Source organism: Amblyomma mixtum, chromosome 9, assembly GCF_055824585.1.
Source record: "Amblyomma mixtum isolate Tamu chromosome 9, ASM5582458v1, whole genome shotgun sequence".
Classification (NCBI taxonomy): Eukaryota; Metazoa; Arthropoda; class Arachnida; order Ixodida; family Ixodidae; genus Amblyomma; species Amblyomma mixtum.
Window position 1 is genome coordinate 85,539,416 of NC_143020.1, and position 26,610 is coordinate 85,566,025.

Genomic DNA, 26,610 nt, shown 5'->3' on the forward strand with positions numbered 1-26,610 from the left:
AGTGTCCCCCCAGAATCGAGCGCACGTGTCATCGCAGCGGTAGTCCGTTCCGATATTGAGAGACCTCCCCCGATGCTAATGGTCGCCACCGCTACCGGAAAGCCAAACAGCATCATCCGCGCAAAATCTTCGAGCCGGCAGCGCTCCTGGTTTCGCCAAATCGCTGCTCCAATATCGCTCTCCGCTTGTGTTTCTTTACCCTATTCGCTTTTATTTTTACTTTGAACTCGAACTCGGGTGATTTTGTCGCGCGCGCGCCTCCCAAGAGCGGTTTGAAAGGGGACGACCTCGGCTGTCCTTGCATCCCCCTCCTCTGCTGCCGACGCCGCCATCTCCCTCCATCCCGGCGACATCGACGACGCCGACGTTGCGCTAAGCCGCCCTGAAGCCGAGCCTGCAGAGCCGGCAACGAAGAGCACCTCAGTCGCGAGGAAGCCAGCCAAGCGCACTCACTGGGATTATGGGTCTTCGGGCGGCTCAGGCCGCTTTCGCCGTATGCTGCCTGCTGGCGTTGGCGGCATCGGCACCCACAGGTAAGCGCGCTGTTTTTTCTTCGCCGTGCTTAACATTTCTTGTCCCACGATTTATACCTTCTTCGCATTTGACGGCTATTGCCAATTTTTTAGTGCAAGCAAACGCATGTCGTTTTCTGCGTCTGTTTTGCTTATGTATGTTTTAAATTTTTTTAGGTTTTATTCCAGACAATCCTCTGGTGTGCACTCTGATGTCTCCGCTCAAAAGAGTACAGGAACTATTTTATTCTCTCACGACCCTCCTTACTAGATCGAAGAGAAGCGACTAGGCTAACACTAAAGCTTTATATTATGTTAAGGAGATCACAGAGACCTGCGGGCATAAAATTTTAAAAGTTGACGCTAACTGAAAAGAAAGCAGCATGCAATAGAAGAAACAGCTGTGATAAAGACATCATATGGAAATGAAGACCGGATACTGGGTTTAAGTGTCATATCTAATGGGTCATATCTAATGGGGGCACCAGGTAAATGGCGGTTTTTTATATTAATTCAACGGATTCAAAGAAAAATGCAAAATAGCTGCGATTCAGAGAGTAAGGTTGCGAAATAAATAGAGGGACTCGTTTAGCTTCGCGAACGAAGGCTGGCGCAGTAAAAGGCTAATAAACATTTTGGGGATAAATCGTTGCCTTAGATTGCTTGCATGTTCGCTGCTTATGACAGTCATTTTCTCGTGCACACTGCTATTTTATCTCAAAGTGCTCATTTGTTTCCGTGCTTTGTACTAGATGGTTTTACTGCCTGGGCATTGCATTGAAGGTGCTTGCGTATGGTGAACACAACTTATTCCTAAACTTGAAGAGGGAATTCATGTTACTTTCGGTTCAAATCAAAGCGAATAGCTTGAAAAATTAAAGCGGAACGACCACACTTTTTCAAAGGAAAAGCCTGGGATATTCTAAACATAATCTTCTTATTTAAACGCCTTGGCTTGTTTCGGTTTTAAATATACAAAATTGTTTTAGTGTACAGTCGTTATCATGATCCTCACCGTCGTCACCTTCAGCCTAACTCCTACGACATGATAAATGCTTCTCTCATAACTTTTCCTTTAACCCCAAATGTTCCAGCTACTGCATTCTTATCCCTACAAACTTCCTGAACTTATCCGCCCATTCGAGCTTTTCCACCCCGTACTATGCTCGCCCTCTTTTTGGAATCCGTTGTTACAGTTAGTGAGTTAAGTTGCCTTTGCATTGCATGGCCTTTTCACGCACATTTGTTATTGATTTAAACAAGGATATCATTAACATGCGTTTGTTCCTTGACCCACTCTTCCCTCCTTTTTTCCCTAAACGTTACAGATATCATTTCCCTTCGCTAGCTGGCAGCGCTGTCCAGAATTTATGTCCCCTCAATTTTGTTACTGTCCAAGTATCTGTCCTGCACGTTAGTACAGGGACATTTTATGCACCGCAGTATAAAAATGTTAAAAATGTCTTTCTTGGGACCCTCAGACAAGACGCAATTAGGTGTCGCCACAAAGTCCTTTCTTTGTATTCCGGCAAAGCAGGCGCAAAATCTTGAGCATTTTGTTGTAGCAGGAATTGTAGCAGGAACTAAATTTTCTACTGAGGACCGCTCAGCAATGCGACTACCTTTGTCAGACCCTCCTATATTGCCTGACACAAATAAAGCACATATTAAGAAACAATTACTTTTTGCAAAAATGAATACGACGTCTTTATTTCATTTTATTGCCTTTAAGTTCGAATGAGTTCCGAGATTATTCCACTCCATGATAATGCAAAGCAATCCTCAACTTTTCTGCAATTAGAAGAGAACGCTAACGAAACCTAACTTCTTTCGATCACTCTCGGATAACCCATTAGAAGAATTTGATGCAATGATTGTGCATGTTCCGTGCTTTGATTTTCGCCGTGATGTAAATATATGGCGCTTGATGGCCCAGTGCGATGCCTTCGTATTCTGAAAGAGGCTGTCAAACTAAAGTGTATTGCACGTTGCAAAGTGCAAGGTGCCTCTTTATATATGCTGTGCTCTGAGGAAACTGACAAGTTGCGTAATTCAGGCAAAGATACAGGCACATCCAGGAAAAGGAATGAATATCTGACGGTCCCTCAAAGCACATTATTAAGACCCGTGACACTCACACTCATTTTAGATTATTCACCGGAAAGGTGCGCAGCCAATTCCTAAACAACTGGTCGCCAAGTAGGAGGTTACACATCGGAGCATTTCGCTTAGTTTATGGGAACAACATTAGAACAACGACGAGAAAAAGTGCGCACAGACAGGGCGGTACCCTTGCAGAGCCCTTACACAGAAAGAGCCGTGCCTGTGCGTTTCTTTGTTCGTCCCTGTCCCTGAGCTGCTCCGATACTTTTTCAATTACTTCCCCAAGCTTCCACTAACCGCTTATTCGATGACGCTTACTGTTTTTGGGTGCCTCAGAGAGTAAAAACTTTTGATAAACCTAAGTGCAAAATCTACTGATTCGAAAATCCCGCCGTATGCCACGCTCGCTTTGGGCTCATGCAGGGCCCTCGTGCGTATGTGAGCAGACAGTGCCAAACGTTCAAGAGAGGTCAATTGTTGGCACTGTGCCAGAGATGCTCATAGTGGATATTTCGAAACAATTCATTTTCCTGTTTGTCATTCTTCCCGCTTGCGATATGGAGGTGCACCTGTGCAGATTATGTGAGCATAGATGCCCAATTTCCAGTTTGCCTCAACAAGTAACGCTTTAGATATGAAGGAAATGGCTGAATAAAAAAAGAAAAAAAAAGAAGGAAGAATTCTTAAGCACCTAATATGGCCCGACATACAAAGAATAATATTTTAATGATTCATTCCCCGCAAGCATTGTACTTCTTTTTGTTTTAAATTCAGTCGAAGATCAGCAATCATCTTAGCTTGGAGAATCGTTCATAATGAGTTTCGGAAGTAAATGGTGAAAGTCAAGAATCTGGCGTACTCTTCAGCTCTTCTCTTTTCTTCACTCTTTTTAAGTAGTATGAAAGAAATACCTCACTACCTTACTCAGAAGTTCTTTATTAGACATCAAACTTTTACGATTGTGTGTTAAGAGGTTTGTTACTTGATCTATGCTTGATGGAAAAGCCCTCGAAGAAATTATGAAGTGGTGCAGGAATGGTCTAGCCTTTCGTTTTTTAAAACTTCAATGATTCGAAGGTATTTCTCGGATAAGGGATTACAGTGCAAGATATTGCTTACTGGAATATCGCAGTGCAACGCGGGAATGTAGTATGAATTGTGCATTCAAGAAAGAGTCCTCAGGGGATGTGCTGCCAGGAGCAAATAGGACGTATATCAGGTGAGTTTGAGGTTGTCGACATAGCCTAACCATTCCCCGGGAACACCTCATCTCTCGACACGTGAAGAGTCCCCCATTTTAATTTCGAAGTAAGTTTGATCGTTTCGTCCTGTGGAGCTGCGACTCAGAGAAAACGTCGAAAGGTGCCGCTACAGTAGCCAGTCAACTTGCACCACGCGGCAAACAGCTCCTGAGAGCAGATAACTTCTCCCACAGTAAGAATTTCTGACAGCTGAGCGCCTTTCACGATACTTGTGAAAGAACCCCAGGTGGTCGAAATTTCCGGAGCCCTTCACTACGGCGTCCCTCATAGCCTGAGCCGCTTTGGGACGTAAAACCCCAATAAACCAAACCATTTGTCGTTCTGTCTGATTACTGGAGAAAGTCGTGGTGCACGACGTCCTCAAGCATCTTGCTTTGACAAGGAGGGCATGAAGCCTCTTTCCACTTTGTAATTTCCACAACATCCGTATGCACCGTATTCGACAAAGTATGCATTGACCACCATGCGAAGAATGGAAAAAAAGTTCCAGTTTACCCAGTACGCGCACTATTTTCTGCAACCTAGGTATGAAACAGATAAAATGCTCTTGGTATTTCATGGACGGTACACACCTCTCGAAACTAGGATTATACTGGCGTCTAGCGGGAGCACACAGGCTCAAAAAGAAGTAGAAACCGGAAAGTAAATTTAAATCTCCTCAAAGATCACAGGCGAAGCAACAAAGATCCGGGACTGAATAATTCAGCACGGCGGAAAAACAGCACAAAAAGCTGCATCGCCCTGTTGTTCTTTTATAGAACAATGAGTCGAGAGAAAAAAAAAGAGTGACGAATCCTTCCCTGTTTTGCTTTACTCTCAGCGGTTATCAGTCATGAAAGGCCGTTGTGGCCTTAGCACCCGCACGAGCCACATAGAGTTCAGTCTGTGCACGGAGACCTTCAAGATGCATCGGGGACGTCGCGTAGCGTATTTAGTGCGGCACGATCATCCACTCGCAACCAATCGCACCGCAGCTCACGCCCCAATTTAAAGCTGAGATCTCATCAATCTTACCCGCCCATTGCGCCAGTATATAAGGTGATTGCGACGCGCCCATAGAGTGAACTACTGATAAAGAAAGCTGATAAATCACTGACCGCAATTCGAGAAATCGGAACAACGCGTTAGAACGGAAAGACCGGTCTGAAAGAGGAATAGAGTTTAGTTTAGTTTATGGGGTTTAACGTCCCAAAGCGACTAAGGCTATGAGAGACACCGTAGTGGAGGGCTCCGGAAATTTCGACCACCTGGGGTTCTTTAACGTGCACTGACATCGCACAGTACACGGGCCTCTGGAATTTCTCCTCCAAAGAAATTCCAGCCGCCGCGGCCAGGATCGAACCCGCGTCTTTCGGGTCAGCAGCCGAGCACCATAGCCACTGAGCCACCGCGGCGGCCAAAGAGGAATAGAGTGCTAGACTACGGACAAGAATTGAAAGCAAGGCTAGAAGATTGGTTTATTGAGGTTTAACGGGCCAAAGTGACTCAGGCTATGAGGGACGCCGTAGTGGAGGGCTCCGGAAATTTCGACCACGTGGGGTTCTTTAACGTGCACTGACATCGCACAGTACACGGGCCTCTAGAATTCCTCCTCCAAAGAAATTCAACCGCCGCAGTCGGGATCGAACCCGCGTCTTTCGGGTCAGCAGCCGAGCACCATAGCCACTGAGCCACCGCGGCGGCCAAAGAGGAATAGAGTGCTAGACTACGGACAAGAATTGAAAGCAAGGCTAGAAGATTGGTTTATTGAGGTTTAACGGGCCAAAGGGACTCAGGCTATGAGGGACGCCGTAGTGAAGGGCTCCGGAAATTTCGGCCACTTGGTCGAAATTTCTCACCAAATTTCGGTTTTTTAACGTGCACTCACATCGCACATTACACGGGCCTCTAGAATTTCGCCTCGAATGAAATTCGACCGCCGTGGCCTAGATTAAACCCGCTTCTTTCGCGTCACCAGCCAAGCATCGTAGCCACTGAGATCCCGCGGTGGGCTACGGTACTAAAGACAAACCGCAACGAGCCCTTTGTAACGTCGACGCGACAAACTTTGAAAATCTTGCAACAAAAAGCAATCCGCTCTTCGGAGCCTGAATCTTTCTAGAAGCCCGACTCGCACTATGATGACCAAGAATACTTTAAGTTTAGGTCTTAATGTAAGTCCAAATACAGGAAATGGTAAGCCATGATTGTGAAAATAGGCAGCGTGGATGAAATTTCACGCTGAAGAAATATTGAGCGGAATTTTGATGTCCAGCCTGTACCTAGTGCTCAGAAATGGTTTGGTTTGGTTTATGGCGGCTTAACGTCCCAAAGCGACACAGGCTGCAAGGGACGCCGTAGTGAAGGGATCCGGAAATTTCAGCCCTCTGGGGTTCTTTAACTTGCACTGACATCGCACACTGCACGGGCCTCTAGAATTTCGCGTCCATCGAAATTCGACCGCTGTGGCTGGGATCGAACCCACGTCTTTCGGGCCAGCAGCCGAGCACCATAACCACTGAGCCACCACGGCGGGGCAGTGCTTAGAAATGTTACCGGTAATATGATTCGGCGTATTTTGTCGAAATGAGGTTCGGCATTCCGTTTTAAAGGTCTGGAAATATTTTGGTGTCAAGATATGGAGGATAATTGGCAGCAGCAAATTAAAAAGCTGGAAAGAATTTGATATTTAAGAAGTAAATCACCGTCGAATGCCCTATGGGTGCGGGAAAACCGATATGAAACAACGTTATTCCGAGGTGATTCTTGACTGGGCATAGGCGGAACAAAAATAATTCTTGTACTTCTTACGCGCAGCATAATCAAAGAGTAAAAGAGTAAAAAATTAGTGCCTCACGCATAACGCTTAGCTCTGCCCGATATTTATGTCACAATGTTGATCCGGTAAAAAGGAAAAATTACGCTCAATTTGCGGAGCAAGCCCCAATCTGAGTTAGCTGCGCAAACACTGTGTGGGCATTGTTTTGCATTGCCTATCGTTTACCTGCCACATAGGAAACTTGACCTTGTGTCGTCATCGCAATCTTCCAGGTATATACCTGGTGTTTCAGGGAAGCAGATACCTAATTTTAAAAATAAGTGGTCGTGACATAAAGAGAAGGTTTTCGCTGCCTTGTGTTACCACTGTTGGCGGGCGTCAAAAAAAAAACTGGCGAATTGTGTTAGTTATTGAACTGATTAACCAAGTTCTAACAATGAACTTTTTAACTATTACCTCGAAATTAAATGTTTGCCGCCGGTCACTACTATAGCCATATCTTTTTTTAGAATTTTGTAAATTTAATTACCCTCGCGGCTATGGCTCAATTAACTTCGGCTACACAGTGGCATAGAGCGTATAGAGTTTATATATATATATATATGTGTGTGTGTGTGTGTGCGTGCGTGCGTGCGTGCGTGCGTGCGTGCGTGCGTGCGTGCGTGCGTGCGTGCGTGCGTGCGTGCGTGCGTGCGTGCGTGCGTGCGTGCGTGTGTGTGTGTGTGTGTGTGTGTGTGTGTGTGTGTGTGTGTGTGTGTGTGTGTGTGTGTGTGTGTGTGTGTGTGTGTGTGTGTGTGTGTGTGTGTGTGTGTGTGTGTGTGTGTGTGTGTGTGTGTGTGTGTGTGTGTGTGTGTGTGTGTGTGTGTGTGTGTGTGTGTGTGTGTGTGTGTGTGTGTGTGTGTGTGTGTGTGTGTGTGTGTGTGTGTGTGTGTGTGTGTGTGTGTGTGTGTGTGTGTGTGTGTGTGTGTGTGTGTGTGTGTGTGTGTGTGTGTGTGTGTGTGTGTGTGTGTGTGTGTGTGTGTGTGTGTGTGTGTGTGTGTGTGTGTGTGTGTGTGTGTGTGTGTGTGTGTGTGTGTGTGTGTGTGTGTGTGTGTGTGTGTGTGTGTGTGTGTGTGTGTGTGTGCTGACTAGGTATAATGCTTTCTGGTGCACGCACGTAAATGATTATTTGATCGTATTTTGTGCTGTAGTGCAAGAACTTCTGCAGAAACTAATCTAAACATTGTGTGTAGTTTTTTGTGTGATTTGAAACCGATGTACGCTGCCATCAAAGCGGGCAAGGGCCTTAGTCAAGCTTTTTAACTAGCAGCTTTTAGTCCTTGCCCTCACATTTTTTCTGTACCAGGATAAATGTGGAATAAAGTGAATGTGAAAATACCGCTGCTTTCGAAAAGCATGCCAGAAAAGCAACCCCTCCAATGCACGTAACTGGTAAAAAAGCGAAATTTTCTCAAGCAACAGTGCAGAGGGTAATCACATCTTCGAAATTAAAAAAACTGATATGTTCATTACTAACGACTGGCTACTAATCTCTAGTGGCAATCAGGTGCCTACCGGCAATAGTTCATAACTTAACTATAAGAACCTATTCAATCTATCATTTAGCATGATTCGTCTATTTTGTGACGTCCGCCAACTCTTTTCTTACTATGCCACATACAGTTTCTCTATACCTGAAAAACCCATTACTTTAATTATGAATCGGCTTCCCTGAAAATGGCCGAATTGACGTTGCGGCCAGAAGATATGTATAGGACCAGGACGAATTTTTCTTTGACTACGGAGTTTCTGAGAAAGCTGCATAGCTTTCCTTTGTAGCCGTATGGCTGCACTCGAGTGGATTTCGATGAGTAATTACTCCCTTAATTAAAATATACTCGACACATATACATATATACAGTCAAACATTTGAGGAGATGAAGTACCGGCCATAAAACAGGCTTAAGGCCACGAAACAAACAAACAACGAAGTCTGAATGTTGGGAATGGCCCCTACAAGTGGTACTGCGTAAAAAGTGGCATATCTTTAGACCGACCGGGGAAGGGGACAGGGCGGCAATTAGTGAAGTGAAAATCTTGGTATTGGTACTATGTGTCTTATAACTACACTAGAATGGCAAGTGCCAAAAGCAGTAAATTTACGGGAGCTGCTGAATCGCTCATAGGCAGCGCTCTTGTATCTTTCCCTAAGATGGATGCCTGCGATATAAGCATATACTAGTTAAACTTTGTCAGCTACGACCGACATAAAAAAAAATGTAGCCTTATTCATTTTGTCCTTTGTACCTTATAGCAGCGCAGTATTGTCAGTGTAGCCGATTTTCATCTTTTTCACTTTTCTAACAACTAACAACTTTAGTCACTGCGGGCTGCTGTCGGTTGGCAATTGTAGGCCTCCAGTTCTTTTTAAATGCAGGTATGGCACAGCAACTATGCGCGAGAACTATACAATGTCATGGTCTGTATGTCGATGCCAAGACTATAAGTATCGTGGCCTAGGTAGAGTATTTATTCAGTCGTCTATTTGGAATTGTCGCCAGAACAAGATAGACATCTGTGGAAACCTGACTCTCCTGACTCTTCCTGACTCTACTTCCATGCCAAGCCCAAATTCCGATTCATAAGCCAGAGACGCAGGGAGCGAATCCTATGCGCACCCCTACAATGGATTCGTCGCATCGAGCGCACGGGTAAAATAACGACTGAAGCCTTATTAAGCGGTTGTCTATTGGCGATAAGAAATTTTTCAGGCTGCGTATGCCAGAAGCAAAAATGGCATGGGAAAGGAGCGAATACATGCAAACATGAAAACGCTTTGTATTCCGTCGGCCATATTTTTATCATAGATACAGTCACGTATTTAGGCATCGAAGGAGTATCAGTCTAATCACGCGACAGTCTGCATAGTCTGAAAGCTCGAAGAGTTTCCGACAAAAAGTTTCCCAACTGTCTCGTATCGGCTGGTGGAGAATGTCTCATTAGCGTTCGCTGCGCAGGCTCTGACTCCTTACGGGTAACCAGAGACAAAGAGTGCAACTGGAGGCGTCTACATAAAACTAGTATTAAAAGTTGAACGGTAGTTTCATAAGACGCTTCTAAATAAAGCGCGCAACTTCTTAACTATCGCAGTGTCAGTACTGAGCACCGTTTCACATGTGTAATTTCTAATCGAGTTGGGCTAGAATACCGGTGGAACGTCTTCGTATTTTATGAATGAAGCTTTTTTCTCGATATATATGCGTAGTATATGACTCTATAAAGGGACATTGGCAAGCATTCCTGTTTGAAACTAAATTTCACAGTTCGCGATGCTAAGGGGTATGTCCCAAAACCATCGATGCGGGAGAGGTAAACGACATAAAACCACCGGAAGTGAAACTTTTCCTTAACATATACGTATGAATGGGGAAAAATGGGAGCATATGAAACGCAGTTTCTTATCTCCCTTCAAAGCACATCCTTTCTCAAAATTTTTGTTTTCGAGTACTGTATAGTATTTGCGGAAAACATCGCAGGTAAATATTTATTATCAACTTCTTTTAGTGCTTTATATTGGTAATTGTAAAGAAGCAGAGTTTTACCCTTTAGCCAACTTTTTTCGAACTCTTTCACTGAAAAAACTACTAAAATTAACAAAATGGACGGACAGAAAGAAAAAGAAGTGACTCATTTTATTATGAAATGAAAATAATGAACTAAAGCCTGTTGGCCTTCTTCTGGTAGTACGTTTTATGCAAAAGTTCCTATTGTTGGAACATCGGCGTTTGGCATTAGCAAAACTCAAATATTGACGATACAGCACCTTATTCTCCTGCGTTAGACCAGCTGGCTTAAAAGCCTTTCAAATCTTTCTATGAAATTATGGTGCACAGATGTGTGGCTATTATCGGGCACTGTGTTCCCGGTCAGTGTCCTAAGCGCAAGCTACGCATGTTGGACACACTGGAAGTCTTCGGGCTCTCACCTTCTGGATACGTTCGGTGTCTGAGAGGCGCTCCAAGTGTTTAGAGCGTTCCACGATCACGGGTCACCCGATTACGGAGAAGATTGCACGAAGCGAGAGGCAGTGCAAGAAGTCGGGTTTTGTCATGCGTCCACATCCTCTCCAGAACCCCCCCCCCCCCCCCCCCCCCCGCTTCACCCCAACCGAGCACGAAACCTAAGAACGACGAAGGCGGCGCCGGGCACGTGCAGAGGGTGGTGATGACGTAATCACGGAACGGAGCCACGCGTGGGTCATCAGGGGCCGTGCGTATCGTATCGATGGTGTAAAAGCCAATGCTCGAGAAATTTTTTCCGGTCAAGCGCTGCTTCTGAAGAGCTTAACGCGCAGGCTCGTACGGTGAAAGAAAATATTTAGGCTGCGTTTTTTGGTGGGGTTTACCCATAATTATTAGGGCGATGCCAGCAGCTTTAAAAAACTCTTCGCGCTAGAAATGTGCCTTTTAGGTATGCGGGCGCAGCAGTGTTGTATAAAAGAGAGCGGCCCATAATTATGAAAGTCCTTTACGTCCGAAATTATTACTTTTTAGAAGAATTATTACTTTTTATGAGCACCTGATCATAACTGAGCCGACATGATCCTAAAGCGTTCCCCTAAAGCGTAGAAACATCTTGTTCTGAAGCTCTCTTTGTGTTTCTGACGTCAGAAAGCTCAGGGAACTACCCTTAGCGCTTCTTCTATCTCGTTAGATACCATAACCATGCAACAGCCTTCTCAGATTTATTTTGCCACGCAACTCTAACAGCAGTGTACCAAAAAATTGAAAAAACCACTCAGCCAACGGACCAGTTGACACCTCTGGGCGCAGACCTTTCTTGGACTAGCTCGTGGCGCCTCCGAATTGGGCCGTTGGTTTCGTGAGAATCGCCAATACGAGCAGAATTAAGCGCACAGTGAGCACGTCACCAAGAAATCTCTGAATTCAAACCTGCTTTTAAAGGCCCAGCAAGAGTAAGGTCAGGAAGAGAGCTCCAAAATGCTTTAGTGCGATCGGTTTCATGGAGTGAGCCGTTATACGGAACGCGTCCTGGGCTCCTTCGCATACCTAAGGCCCGGTGAATTTGTCACGAGCCCGGATGTGCACCCACCAAGGCAGCTCCGATGGGGCACCCTTCCGGTCCCGGGGTTGGGCCTGGAAGGTGGTCTTATCTGCTGTGGTCATCTAGGGGTGCTATAGTCGGATAAAGGACAAACTCAGGACAAAGCGGCTTTTCCCCCACAAAGGAGTCCCTTCCAGCCAAAAGAGTTGACTGGATGTTATGTACCTGCTAGCGTGACAATACAGGGAGTGGCAGATGAGCGGGGATAGTCCCTTTCCTGCATTGCCCTGCTAGCAGGTTCGTGAGAATTAGCCGATGGAAGGAAGTCCTTTGACGGGGAAAACCCGCTTCGTGACTGGGTTGTATCCGGCTATAGGAGTAGAGGCTTAAGCACACACATGCAATCCGATGCATACATAAACCACGGCATATTCATCGAAAGGAGCGGAACTTTAACTGCCTTCTCGGACAGGTGGGTGCTAAAAAGGCCGTGCAGCGGTGGAAATGTAGGAAGTGTCAGCGCTAAGCGGCCGCCGCCTGCGCAAGATACTTGTGACCAATGGCGGCTCTCGCCTCATCTTTCAACTCCGCCGTAATCTAGCTTCTTGCATAATTTTTTTCAGCCACTCGCATTCCTTATCTGTGAACTGATGATACTGCTTTGCTAATTATATATTCACTCATCTGCGCTGAAAAAATGAACATGACGCTTTCACCACAAGCGTAGATTAGGATGAAAGCACAGACGACTGTTTTTGTTAAGGAGAAGAATGCGCGATAGATTTGTTTGCTAGTTTGTAGCTGGCTTGAATGATTTGCAGTCGATCTACACAAAACACGTTGTTTCTGAGGTGATTCTAGCCTCTATAGATGCGTCTAAAATAAAAGTAAACGCCACAAACAGAAATAAGACGACTTCTAAAATACCAAAATACACAGAAAAAGGCGTAAGTAGGCACCTCGAGCACTTCCTCCAAAAGAAAAGATGCATTTTTTACGGACATGCGTGGTTGAAGAATGTGCTTTTATGCTTTCGCTCTGTTATCTTTTCATTTTTTAGAAATTGCCATTTCTAACTCGAGACCTTCTCATATCGTTTGGAAGCTGATGCCGTGATGACTGAGATTTGAAATGAAAATTTTTTTGACCCTACAGCACTGGTCGTGTGGTTTTTGTGCTCTGTAACTGCGTATTGTTTTTGGAGCAGGCAGTTATTAAGAACTTCTGAACCATTATCAGCCCTTTAGTGGTGTCATTTCTTCATGTTAGAATAGCGACACGTACAATACTACTAACCCACAGTGTGATATTTTTCTTTTGAGAGCAACCAATGTTTATGGCTCATAATCTGTTGCAACGAGGTATCAATGAACAACATGACGGGTTTTTCATCTAAGGGTTTGCACATTTTTAAAAACAGCTTTCTGAGTTTGAAGAGCGCCTTTTCAGCGTAGTATTTTCACCGGTGTAGTACATCAGGAACAAGATCAGACAGTCTAACTAGCAGGCTGCTTAACCAAAACTGAATAGTTACTTTTCAACAATTACTCTTAGGCTACTTAATTATTGAGAGACGTGCAGCCAACCGTAACTACTATCCATATCAGTTTTTTAGAATTTCGAAAACTCGTTTGGCCTGTGCCGTGTGGGCCAACAAAATTTTGCTATTTTGAAGAGTTACGAGCACTGGAGGGGTTGCTTTGCCTGCGAGCTTCTGGCGCGATGTAGCCAATATTTGTTGGGCCACAGCGCGAAGGTAACCCCGTTTTCAGACTTCTAAAACTGATATGGATATTGTTTACAGTGGGCTACATGCCTCTGAATAATTAAGGAGCCTGAGAGTAATTGTTAACAACTTAACTATTCTATATAAGTTGTACGTTCTCCTAGTTAGCACGTGTTAGTTGCATTCTGATGTACTAATGCGCTCCCATTGCACTGCCGAAAAAATCGCTATTCTAATACAAAAAGCCTATTTCTAAAAAAATTTTAGTCTTAGGTGAAACACTCTCTATAAGGACCCTTTCCACAAAGGCATATTGAGTTGTTTAGATGTTTTTACATTTTTCAGCTTTACATAAGGAATGAACTCCACTACTAGTTCAATTCTGTCAGGATAACATCTGTTTTCGTTGCTCTTGTGCGCAGACCCTGTATATTACATCCCAGTCTTCGACACGGAAACAGAGGTGTATCCGGAGGTACAGTTCCTTGAGGACGGAGCGGTGCTTCTGCAAATTACCGACCAGTATGAAATGATGCTCCACCAAAGCTCGGTGCTTCCTCCACGCGTGCTCATCAGGACTTTCGAGAATGGCGAGCCTGTCGACAGACTCGTAAGTGTGCAACAATGTTATATACGGGCGCGTAGAGAAGCATTTATGCAAAGCACTGCTGTGATGGCTCCGAGAACTCTCCCAAGCCAGGTACTCGGCCCAGTATTAGATATGCATTGGGAAAGGTCGACCCACAAGGGACCTCAGTGAAACCATCCCTTTGCAACGTTGGACCAATTACTTGCGCTGCTCGGGTTGACGACTAGATACGGAGTGGCTCGTGACTATGTGTTAAAGAGAGACATTAGCTTTATGTTAGACGATTGCGTGATATTTACTTCTGTCAAGGTTGTAGCAAACTACTCAATTCTAGGAGTAATATCAACCATAAAAAAACAGTATTCACTACTACTGTACAGGAACATCTTCTGAATGGGGCGTAGCGTAAACTTTTCGCTATGAATGTCACCGCAAGCATGATTATTATGTTCATTAAAGTATCCTGCAGTAGTGACGACTACGTATTCTTTCATAAATGTACGTTTCAGGTTATTCGTACAAATTCATGCTCCTGACAGTCAGAGGTTATGTTAGAAGGTAATTAAAACTCCATCGAAACCTGCCAATTTTTGGTGAGGTTGGAATTCTACCTTTTACGGGACGTCTTGAGCAGCGAAGGCTACAGACATGAGGGGCTCATTATGCACATTTGAAGCAAGAGTACCATCCGAAACCACGGCAGGCATGCGACAATTTTTTTATTTCTTCAATTAGTTGTGTAACATTTTTTTTTTCCCCTAGAATATAATCGACTGGGAAGTAAAAGCAAAACAACCGCATGCAGTCTTAGCGACTGGAGCTCACCGCCTCTGTATGTCGCGTGGGGTTCTGTAAGAAATAAGCTATTGCGGCAACTCTCCCAAATTCAACTTTCCCAGGTGTTATGCTACGCTCATCTATCACTGATAATTTGTTGAGTCCCATATAGTAAGTGAAACCTGGATGAGCTCTCAGTATGTTTACATTGTCCATCTGGGCATTCAGATCACTAGTGCCGGCTGTTAACGTACTCTAGCGGTTAATTCCTTGCAGAAGTCCAGTAAAACAAAAAAAAAATCTCTTAAGCGATCATCGCTGGATTGTGAACCGGCTAGCAGCAAAACGTTCGTTATATCCGAGGCTCACGAACTAAATTTTGTTATATCCGAGGTAACACGAAACTTCGTTATATTCTTGGTTAACGCCCAAATGTTCTTTCCATTTGAGGTGGCATACTTTGCTTTGGTGTAACCGATGGTAACTTTTTTTTGTATCCAAAGTGCCATACTACGGTTCGTTATGTCATGGGTTAACAAGCGAAAGTCGTTATATCAATGGTTATATATTAAGGCTTGTTATATCACAGGTATTACATAGTGTTCGCGTCCGTAGTATACTAAGTTCGTTCGTAATCCGGTATGCAGGTTACAACCTGCGCATATTGTGAGTTCGGCCACCTGCCACTGGCTAATGACAGACGACGGTCGCCATTCCCACTTCCACAGACCCTTGTAATACTAACACATAAGAAAGAGGAAAAAAATCTGCTTACACAAGCAACCAAATGTGCTAATTGCGTGCCATGGTAAAATAAAGTGTTCAGTTCGACCTACTTTGCAGGTCTAGTTGCTACGTAATGAAAAATGAACATCAAGCATACGAAAACCGTTAACAAAAGTAAACTCAATCTCCACTGCGGCTAGCAGTGACCTGTGCCGCCAGCAGTTTTTTTTTTTTTTCGCATTGTACCAACTAACCCAGACGTATGCCCTGCTTGTTTAGATTTTCATTTCACTAGGCCCTTTACAGTATGCAAAGCAGCGCACTTGTCTTTTAATATTTTTCCCTTCGTCGTGTTCGCGCCGATGTCTCTGCCATACGGTGCCCGATGCGATAGCTGGTCCTAAGGAGATCACTACTGAGCACTCTTTCCTTCCTTCACTACGTGCCTAACTTACGGTGCCAGAACACTCTCTCCGGCGGCACTTCGCAAATCACAGGTGTTTAGTTTCGCGCTGCACTTATCCTCGCATAACGCGCGGCGAGCTTTGCTCTGGCCGCAGTCGTGTCCGTGTAACGCCAACCCTAAAACCTTTACGACGCTGCCTTCTTTTGCAGATGCGGACCACGAAAATCCGCAAAGACACCTTCTCGGACGAGTACGGAGGGGCGACCGTCATGATCCGGCGGAACCGCGATACCAATCGCACGACCGTGGTACGTAAGACGACGGCGACGACACTGAAACTAACATACAAAAACGACCTAAAGAGACAAGTGATAAATGGCGGAGACTTCTTTTCCCCAGGTCTCTCCCTGCTTGGCGAAGATAGAAAGAAAGCAAAGAATAAAAGTGAAATTGATCCAATCACGGGAGCAGTTCGGCGTTTTACGGTCTCCTGGGCGAGTTGAAGTTTCCATGGCCCCGTTTGGTACTGATACGCACTAAAGAGGCCTCCTAGAGTGGTATCGGAAGCTACCCAGGGGGATAAAAAGGGAAAAAAACTGCACGCTGAGGAAACCTGGGTTAATTTCGAGTGCGGTGCCGTGCGGTGAAATATTCGGCATAGCGTTTTAATTAAGGCTTTCATATCTACTAACCTCTCGAGATGCGCCTTTCGCAAGCTCAAGGGAGATGCGGTCACAGATTGTCCGCCTTCAACCCCCTTCGCCGGTTGCACCCCGCTGTGTCGGGTTTAGGTTTTTACTTCTCTCTGAACGGCTGGGGCGTCATGTAGGCCAGAGCTCCTCCAGTCTATAGAACGCTCGATAAAAACTAGCGCTCAGTGTGAGCTCAAAGTCTAGGCTCACTGTGCGTTCCGGGACGGCAAGAAAAATTGTTTTTCAACCATAAACCAGTTGTTCTACAACGTGGCTTTAGTGCCCGCTGTCATTCGAAAGCGCCGCGATACCTTTGTTCATATCTCGTACATATCTAGTGACCAGCGTGCCGGAAGAATCTACTTGCAGGAAAGTTCTAGAGCTCCAAGCGTCATCGGTCAAGCTGTATGTTCGGAAGAACTCTAGGAAATTTGTAGTGCACATGGGGCTTCTGCGCCATGTGCGCTGTTTTGTAGACAGATCTCCAATAAAGAAAGATTATAGTGTCCCAGTATTTGAGATTGCAAACAGATGGTAAGACTAACGGAAGTGAAAACGAAACGATGGGGCCGCTAGCTCTTAAAAGTTTACCGTGATGTTGTTTGACTCAGATTGAATTGATTCATCCTTTCGTTTTAGCATAAAAAAACCACACTTCTTGGGGAACTTTCTCCACGTATTCTTATATTTCAAAAACCGGCAATGTTTTCCTGGAGAATAACTTTGCGTACTCGGTAACGAATTTAATTAATCAGTAACACTACTTGGAAAAGGCACAAAAAAGCAAACTGAACCAGAGATCGTTGTTTCTGCGCCTTTGTGTCCTGCCCTCCGTACTGATTTAGGTATGAACGTTGGCCAACAAGCTCGCTTTTGTAGATCTGCGTTATTATTCAGTTAGTGATAAGTTTATTTCTTCCAAATATAAGTGAAAACCTGTTATTTTGAAGTTGTTGCAAATGTTGCTACCACATTCCTAGGCACCATTTTTCGCGGTAAAACATTCGTTGTGCTCTAAAAGTTACCCATCAATTTATTTTTCTTATGCTGCAGGAAGGAATTCTTGATACTGATCTCCGGATTATACCATTGAACGAAGAAGGAAAAGAAAATGCGCACAAAGTGTTCAGGGTAAAAGACAAGTCCACGCATGTTTTAGATTCTCGTAAGTATATTGAAATATATCTCTGAGGGATGACTGGTTTAGTATGGATTGTTATAAACCGTTTATATTTAAAACTATTAGGTAAAGGGACCCCGTCACGAGGCCTGGGCTCGCCTCAAGCTCATTTACCTCATGTGCCTAGGTCTTGTTTCCTAACAGCTTTCTATCTAAGCATCATGTGAGCTAGCCTAAACTTAACAGGCTTACACTAACAACTGAAACTGTACGTCCACGCAGTGACTATGAAGGCATGCGAGCTACCTTCAGATGACTACTGTAAGCTTTTCAAGGTGCCCTAGGCTGCGAAAGTTCTTCATCATGCACAGAAAAGAGTTGCCTCAAATTAAATCAGTAAAATGTCTATTCAGCATGCCGAAGAGCCCCTATCTTCGCCCAAGGTCAAAAGTTTTTATGACCAACTTCAAGCTCAGCAGTTCCTGTAGCACAGCAAGCTGAGAAATGTGAACTACTTCTAGGAGCTGCATCCAGGGCATTTTTTTTGCGTGTGTCAAAATTAAAAAGTAATTTCCAGGTAATTGCAAGTATTTGTGTAATGAAGTAATTGTAATGCAATGTCATTATATTTTCTGAGCAGTATTCGGTAGTGTAACTTATTAAGTTTTGCAAATTTCTGGGAAGTAGGCAAAAATCAGATTTAATAAAGCTTCAGAGGTAATTTTGTCATGTGCGCTGCGGATCCTTCGTGATGAAATAAACGTCCGTCTAACTATTCAAAATAAAACTCGCTTCTCTAAGTTCATACATTCCGTAGGCTGCTGTCGCGGAAGCTGAAACAGCCGTTTATTCACTTTTTGATGCTCATGGGCATTTAATGCTATAAAAAAAAGAAAAGCAAATATTTTCAGGCATTCAGCGGCTCTAGTGTAATTGCTGGAAGTAAAAAACAGTGGTCGTCGCTCCCTTTCGTTGAACGCTAATATTTGGTACTGCGAGCAAAAACAGTGTCTATTTGCTTTTGACTTATAACCCTTCTTTCACACTGTTCTTTGTGGTTCGGCATGAGGAACTAAATTTGTGCTCTGTTTTTCATGTTGACTTTTTAGTTCTATCGAACAACGCCACGCTGGCTGACGACATCGAGACAAACGAGATTACGAAACGAGACATGGGTAAGTGTTTAAGAAATATGCCTTAAAATGTTAAATATACTTTACCAGGAGATACGGATTAAAAAGTATGGCAGCGGAGATATAGTTGCCGTAAAGATGATGTTCTGAACTGCACTTTCGGACCAGAAACAGGTCACGTGTTTGCCAACTGCATCCTCTACAGCCACAAGGCTTGAAACCCTGTTTATCGACAATGCTGAATGAAGAACACCAAAGGAATTCACCTAAAAGTGACAACAAACACACGAGGGTAGTGCAAATTGTATATATCAAGCCGGTAATTTTTAGCACAAAACCGAAAAATTATTTGCCAACCGTATGCCCATTTTGTACGAAGACGTAGCAGAAGACGTTGGCCTGAAAGCTTCTTAACAGGATTATAAGCCATTGCAAGCAATATGAAAAAAAAATTGACGAAAGAAACCGGACGCGAACTGTCGGTGTCAGCGTCCAAAACTACGCTCTAATGTACTTTTACAAATAGGCGATAACAAGCAGTGTTTTGAATGTATTATTATAGACAGATTGATGACGCTACGGCCCGCCGGTGGATGGCGCTGCCACTGCTGCTAATTGAAATGGAGAGCTTTTATAACAGTTTACAACACAGTTAAACAGAAATAAAGAAAAAACCAAACATGGTGACAACTGCCCTTACCACGTTTCAAAGGGGAGGCTCCTATCTTCTATCTATCGTGCCAGCTGCATTTGGGACATAGGGAGCAAACAGGTCATGAATAATTGCAACCAGGTGAAATAGCACGACACGCGCAAAACAGATACCTTAGGCGCGTGAAGGTTATTGACTACTGTGCTTGTATGCTTGATGTCTCAGTTGTTTATGCTTACTTAAAAGGAGTCGGATTAACCACAGTAGCCCTATTGATCTCCCCCATAATACTCTGCACATTAATACACATTTTTGAGCACTTAGAAAAGCAGTATCTGACAGCACCGCGTTGCTATTTTCCAGAAAACAGAACCATTTCTATTCGGCCAGAAGTGGTCATTATATCTGACTCTATGCACAACCGCAACTTCAAGACACGAGGAGATCTTATCCGCTATATAGGAATCTTCATGAACGCTGTGAGTACTATCATGCTCCATACAGCGAATAGTTCGTAGTAAGACGATTTTTTTTTCTCTTTTGCCCAAAGTTTTTAGCTACGTAGAATAACATTGGGACTGGCCTCAATTTTTTTTTACGAATGGTTCTTTTCAGGTCAATCTCAGGTACGCTACTGCAACAGGAATCGACATCAAAATGAAGCTCACAGCTATTGTTGTTAGCACGGTAAGTAAGCCCTTAAATAGAGTGCGATATGAAAACAGCTTTTCCTCATGCTTTAGCAAAGTGTTATTCTCGCATGAAGCGACCTAGCAACGAAGTGTTATTCTTACACTTACAGCCAGATCAAGAAACTTACATCAAGTACGCTGGAAACTATGTCAACGCTGATCAAACAATAGCGGGGCTAACGCTGAGGCTGGCTTCGGGATATATTCCAGGAAACTTCGACATGGCCTACTTGCTAACAGGGTAAGCTTCCTTTCAACGGTTGCTGTTTAACATGCTTTATAGTTTCCAGAATGCCGCCTCAGTCGGGACCCCAAACTCATCTCTGAGTATATTATGAGCTAATGATAGCATCAACCATGTTTCACAATCTTTCAATTCAGGTTTTTGAAACTTCAGTAATTTTTAATCAGCGCAAAAGTGAGGCTTGGTCTTGATATATTGTAAACACGGTGAATTTAAATGAGGTATTCACTGACTTGCATCCATCGAAGCGAATCATGAAGCTACAAAAAAAAAAAGCCAGAATAAAAATTCGTCGTTGGTTTAGCCGGGTATGAAACCTGTAAGAGTCACTTTTCCGAGGCAGTTGCTTAATGAGCCGTGCATACATGAACGGAGAGAATTGTGCAGGGCAAAACCGGATAAGCTACTAGAAGTGGGAACAGTGCAAGTCCAACGTTACGCAGTTCTTCTCTGCTAACACAATTTCTGCTTTACGATTTAAACGGAAATTTTTGATATCGAGTTTGCTTTATATAATCAATCGGGCTCACATTTTGCTGTGATACATTTGACCCCTTATACATGGTGATACATTTTAATCTGTACGGCTTTATATAAGTTCAAGATAAAGGCAATTTTGATGCTTTTGCGTTTACTGAGTGTAAGATAGCGGATAGTGGCCACGGTTGTGCGGCTTATCATCGAAATCTAATATTTACTTTTAAAATAATTCTCTTCAAGCAGCATGCTGCTATTGCAGTTTGAAGATTGCATTAATTCGAGCCCAATCTATCACACAGACCTAGCGTATGTGCAATAGGTCTTAAAATAATCATAATTGAATACTCCGATTTTTTCTCATCATGAGCTATGTTACGGCGCACGCCGAGCGCCCATTTTCGCTATGAGGTACCGGAAAGCAGGGAATTTTTAGATTAATATTTGAAGACAGCGCACTTTGGCAAATGCTGTAAACTGGTTTAATCTGGACCAAATGCAGCCTTCAAATTTGCGATTGAAATATGCAGCACGAGAAGACAATTAAAAGGGCAAACAACAAATGGCTTTTAATTAGCCGCGCAAACATGACTGCTATATCATAATCTTCTGTCCGCCCGCCGAGCACAACAAACACTCGCTGGAAGCAGCATCCACCTGAACATCAGCGTCATTTTAACCAAGGCATAAATGTTAAAGATAATCCCCGAGTATATCAGATGCACGGATGTGTTTCCTGAGCTATAAGGATTTTATATTTGCAGGCGAGACATTGCCCAGGTGACACCGTCAAATTCGCTTCACGTCGCTGTTGCCGGTAAGCTGTTTCTTTATTTCTCCTATTCAATTCATTTTCAATGTGATCGAAAGCGGAATGAGTTGAAGATGTCCATAAATTACGGTTTATAGAGTTTATCTTCCCAAAGCGACTCAGGCTGTGAGCGAAAGCGTAGTGAAGGGCTCCGGAAATTTCGACCACCTAGGGTTCTTTAACGCGCATTGACATCGCACAGTACACGGCCCGATACAATTTCGCCTCCATAGAAATTCAACCACTTTGGCCAGGATCAAACCAACGTCGTTTGGGTCAGCAGCCGAGCACCATAACTACTGAGCCATCGTGGTGGCTATGTCCATAAAGTGTCCACACGGACAGGGAAACCGTGTTCGAGTGTTCACCTTAGTACTGAACGAGTCTCTATTGCAAATGCGTATAATACAGCACGCGTACGCCTGTCTGCCTATAAACGCTTGCGTTCATATTTAACAGCCAGCAAAGCTGAACAGTAAAGCCGTTAGAAACAAATCCCCCAAATTGCCTTTTTGTGATTCTTTTATGTTCCTCCAGGTGTCGCCTACATCGGAGGCGCTTGCACGGCACAGAAAGCGGGATTAGGCGAAGACATTCCAGGAACGTACGACGGGGTGCAGGTGGCCACTCATGAAATGGCTCACTTGTAAGTTCTTCATACTTTGAAACTACTATACCGCGCCTATTCCCGGCTGTTTTTACCAGTACAGTGAAGAAAAAATTCGTTTTCTTTTGACCGTTTTTAATGCCCGCACATAACCGTACGTAGCTAACTGCCTTTGCTCTTATTGCGCATGCGCAGAATGGGCTGCGTACACGACGGAGATCCGCCACCGGACTATCTGGCTGATTCACCAGGTGCCACAGACTGCCCGTGGGACGACGGCTTCATAATGAGCTACAAGGACGGGGGACTCAACAAGTACATGTTCTCTCAGTGCTGTGTTCGACAAATCAAGCATGTGCTCGGGTGAGTATCAGGATTCGTGTCTCGGTGCAATGTTACTAGCAGCTATTCACCGGTACTTGCTATAACGAACGAGGAGCTATGCCTCAACGAACCCATAGGGACCGGGGATATTAGATCGCAATAAAGTCCAATCAAAATGAAGGTCATAATATAACGATGTAATAAAAAATGATGTGGTGAAAATTATGCCCTCAAACACTAGGTAACCACGGTAACAGAGTTGCACTGAAATCATTTGCACCCAGGACGCTTCGCTTTCGAAGTGGTGCAAAATGTTTGTCGTCATCGCTGGTAAGAGACAGTACGTCTTGCTACTGTTCATTACAGAAGGAGGTGTACCCACGTTTGTGACCTAGTCTTTGACGGATTTCCCTTTGCTGCTCATGTGAAGAGCTTAAGAAAAAGATAACGTATACATTATCACTGGTACCAAATGATAAACTTGACACTGGAGGTTTCAGAAAAAAAAATGCGGAATGTTAATTTACGGCAGAACTTGTTAAGGCTACCAATATATAGTGTCCTATAAAGGTGTTTTCTGCTACTTTTTTTTAGGCGGGGAAGTCACAACTGTCTTATGGAAGAGTTCAACTATCCCCTTAAGCTCGACAAACGTCTGCCAGGAGAAGCGCTAAAACCAATCGACTACTGCCGGATACGTTTCCCCGAGATCCCATATGTGTGGACGGACGGAGTGAGTTTTGCATAGAAACTTCTACGCTCTTATAATCATAATTTTCAGAAGTGATTAGCTTCAGGCTTTTAAGTGAACCCGCGTGTCAGGCCATTTGACACTCTAATACGGTACATTATGAAAACGCGGTGGAAGTCACACAGCCTACACAATTTCTTTCATAGACTCTATTACTTATCACGCCGCATTGATCACCTCCCCCCAAAGTTGCCATCCCCTTATGCAAAACAGTTTCTTTCTTACGCTCATTTGTTCCCCGTACTTCTAAGGAATGGAACAATCTTCCTGATGAAATTGTATCTATTACTAACGTAAATAACTTTCGCAAAGCTATGGCTGGTGTTGTGTAAACTCTTACGATTTTGTTCTGCACTAATGTATTTTTGTCTTAGCTAACATTGTATACACAGGATTAATCTTTATTTACCCGTTTCCTTTTTCTCCATTGTTTGTTCTATATTTTCTGCCCACTCCCCTCTGCAATGCCTGCAAAGCCCTGAGGGTAAAATAAAATAAAATAAATAAATAAATAAATAAATAATATGCACTACAGATACTCTGAGTGGTACGCTGTAACGCTTATTATACGCCTAAGTGCGTACCTTTGCAGTGACCAAGTTGTCATGAAGTGCGAGGCTAATTTTTTTACATTCGGCCTGTTGTTTTCTCCCAGAACCCAGCGGACCTGATGACGTGCAAGATACGTTGCAGTTACCCAGTGAATCCGTACACAGGCCTCTACGTCTACCGACTAGCGAACGTATTGGACGGAACGACCTGTGCTGAAGGCCGAGTAAGCATTTGTTTTCGTTTGTTGTCTCCGAGCAAGCACCAGTGAAACAATAAATTTTGATGTCCGAATTAAACCAACAGACATAGACATGGTACACATTAAGCTGAAGCTGTGGTGTATATATATATATAGCATTTAAAATATGTATAGCTGCAATTGTGGCTCCCCGAATATTTCCCTTCTTTTTTCTATGTCCCTGAAGTATGAGCAATGCTTTCAAGTATAGAACAAAGGAGAATTCCCAAGTGTTCAGAGCACTAGGGAGGTAAAAAGAACAATGCTAACTAGAGTGTTTTTGCGATCACAGGCAAGATTTTTTATTCATAATACCAGAGATGTAGCTTACAAATGCACGGTTGATAGCAGACTTTCTATTTAATTAATCGTACAACGAAATAAATGCTTTTCGCTGACCTACAGTATAGATGAAGCTATGAATATGCCAAATATAATTTTGAGCTTCCCAGGCCGGCATTTTTTCTTCCAAGAACGTGCGTGCAAGCTATGCGTGTAATTCATAGGCGCTAAATTTAAAACTAGTGAAAATTTGAAGAACATTAATCGTACCAGGTGCAAGAAATATTGACTAAAATTTGCAACTCCGATATGCACATATCTCCCGAAACCTTCCCAAGTAAGAACACGTGTGTCCAAATGGCATTCGAATGCACATCTCTCAAATATTTGAATTCACTAGCGCTACACTGGCACAAATGTCGGTTTTTCCCCTCGGCTCATCTTACAAAATATTCATTCGCAAACAGTGCTGCAACACCAGCAATGCACCGTGCTTACTCCAGGCATGAAAGCTATGTCTTTGCAAATTTGGCACTCAAAAAAGATATATGTTTGCTATAAACCTACTGCATAAAGTATTGTCTTCATACCAATAACGGTGCTCTCCTAAAAAGCGCACATTTCATAATTTTGATTATATATTTTGGACAACATTGTTCGGTAAGAGGTGATGCATCAAACTGATGCCAAGCTTCTTGCTACCGTTGATGTTCACGATTATCTTCATTCGTTAGGTACACGGAACTCCCCGTAGAGTGATTTATTTAGCCCTCAAGCCATAAGGGGTGGGTTTTTTTTTTTTGTAATAGAGAGTAATCATAGTGGTTTTGTTTTGTTTTAGTATTTATTACAGTTGTTCGGTGAGTGCCGCGGTACAAAATTTATTGCTGATGGAAGCAGAGAAAACCTGGACAAATGCTTCTAGTTAACGCAGTTGCTACCCCGTACTCCAATAACTGAACAACAAAATTTACCGCGGAAAGATTCCATTTTTATTACGCCCCACTGATTTCCAATGCTGTCTTAAATAGTCGTTGTGAAGTCTATCCCCAATTTTTAATTAGTCAGCTATAGCCGGATACAACTCAAGAACGAAGCGGCTTCTCCCCTTCAAATAAGCCCCTTCCAGCCAATGGCGTCGGCCGATTCTCATGACCCTGCTAGGGTGACAATCCAGGTAGTGGTGCCACAATGGAGAGGGGTCTATCCCCGACAATGCAGGGAGGCATCTATCCCCTTTCATCTCCTACTCCCTGCATTGTCACTCTAGCAGGTTCATGAGAATCAGCCGACGCCATTGGCTGGAAGGGGGGTCCTTTGACGGGGAGAAGCCGCTGCCTTCTTGAGTTGTAACCGACTATAGTGCTGCGCATAATAAACGTAGGCTATCAATGGTAACAGCGTCGCTCATCATCTCATCAAGCTCTTTAGTATTGTCGCCATTAAAATTAAATAAAAGCATTCCCTTGGTTGGCACGGTGTTCGCTACGGACGACCGACAGATGGAGCTAGCTGGTGGTGTCCAGTCGAGTCGAGTCACTCGTGCACAGGAAAGTTGGCCATGAACTAACCAGGAATGAGAATAAATAATTCCCTATAAATGCAGTTTTGCGATATTGTGTCTGAGAATTACATCAAGAGTAAATACGCGCGTTTCTCTTTTAGGTTGTGCATTATGCAAAGCTTAAAACCATGTTATTCGAGCTGATACCTGCCCTGGTGGTGCAGTGGCTCTGAAACCGAGTTTCCAGAGGCTATTCCCGACAGTGGCGGCCGTAATTTGACAAAGTCAAAGTGGGAAAAAAACGTCCCCCCCCGCGGTCTAATTTATTACAACGCCTTCCACCACGAAGCCTCTCATAGCCCTCACCTGCAGTAGTTTCGCGGTTTAAAATCAGACACACCACCGCGGGAAACGCGTTGAATAAACGAGTAGCCGTAACTTGACGTGCTTTTCCTTTATATTGCAGAAATGCATCAACGGCGTATGTCAGTGAACTGACGCAACGAACTATGAAGAGGAGCCATCAAAGAGGTCCTCACTGTACAGTGTATAAATCGTCGCGCGGCCGCTGCGTTATTTAATTTTTGCATGTCGTACATCAGTACTGAATAAAATGTTGCTGTCGCGAA

At 43.9% G+C, this 26,610-nt stretch overlaps 1 protein-coding gene across 1 annotated transcript; it reads left to right on the forward strand.

The window, feature by feature from the left end:
• Positions 1-26,610, forward strand: LOC149329964 (A disintegrin and metalloproteinase with thrombospondin motifs like). The gene is made up of 14 exons (XM_089560674.1): positions 1-533; positions 13,827-14,014; positions 16,112-16,210; positions 17,648-17,759; positions 18,824-18,889; positions 19,863-19,978; positions 20,115-20,186; positions 20,302-20,432; positions 21,677-21,729; positions 22,261-22,369; positions 22,526-22,693; positions 23,249-23,387; positions 24,061-24,180; positions 26,448-26,610. The coding sequence occupies exons 1-14, from the start codon at positions 461-463 to the stop codon at positions 26,472-26,474; spliced, it is 1,473 nt and encodes a 490-aa protein (XP_089416800.1). The 5' UTR covers positions 1-460; the 3' UTR covers positions 26,475-26,610.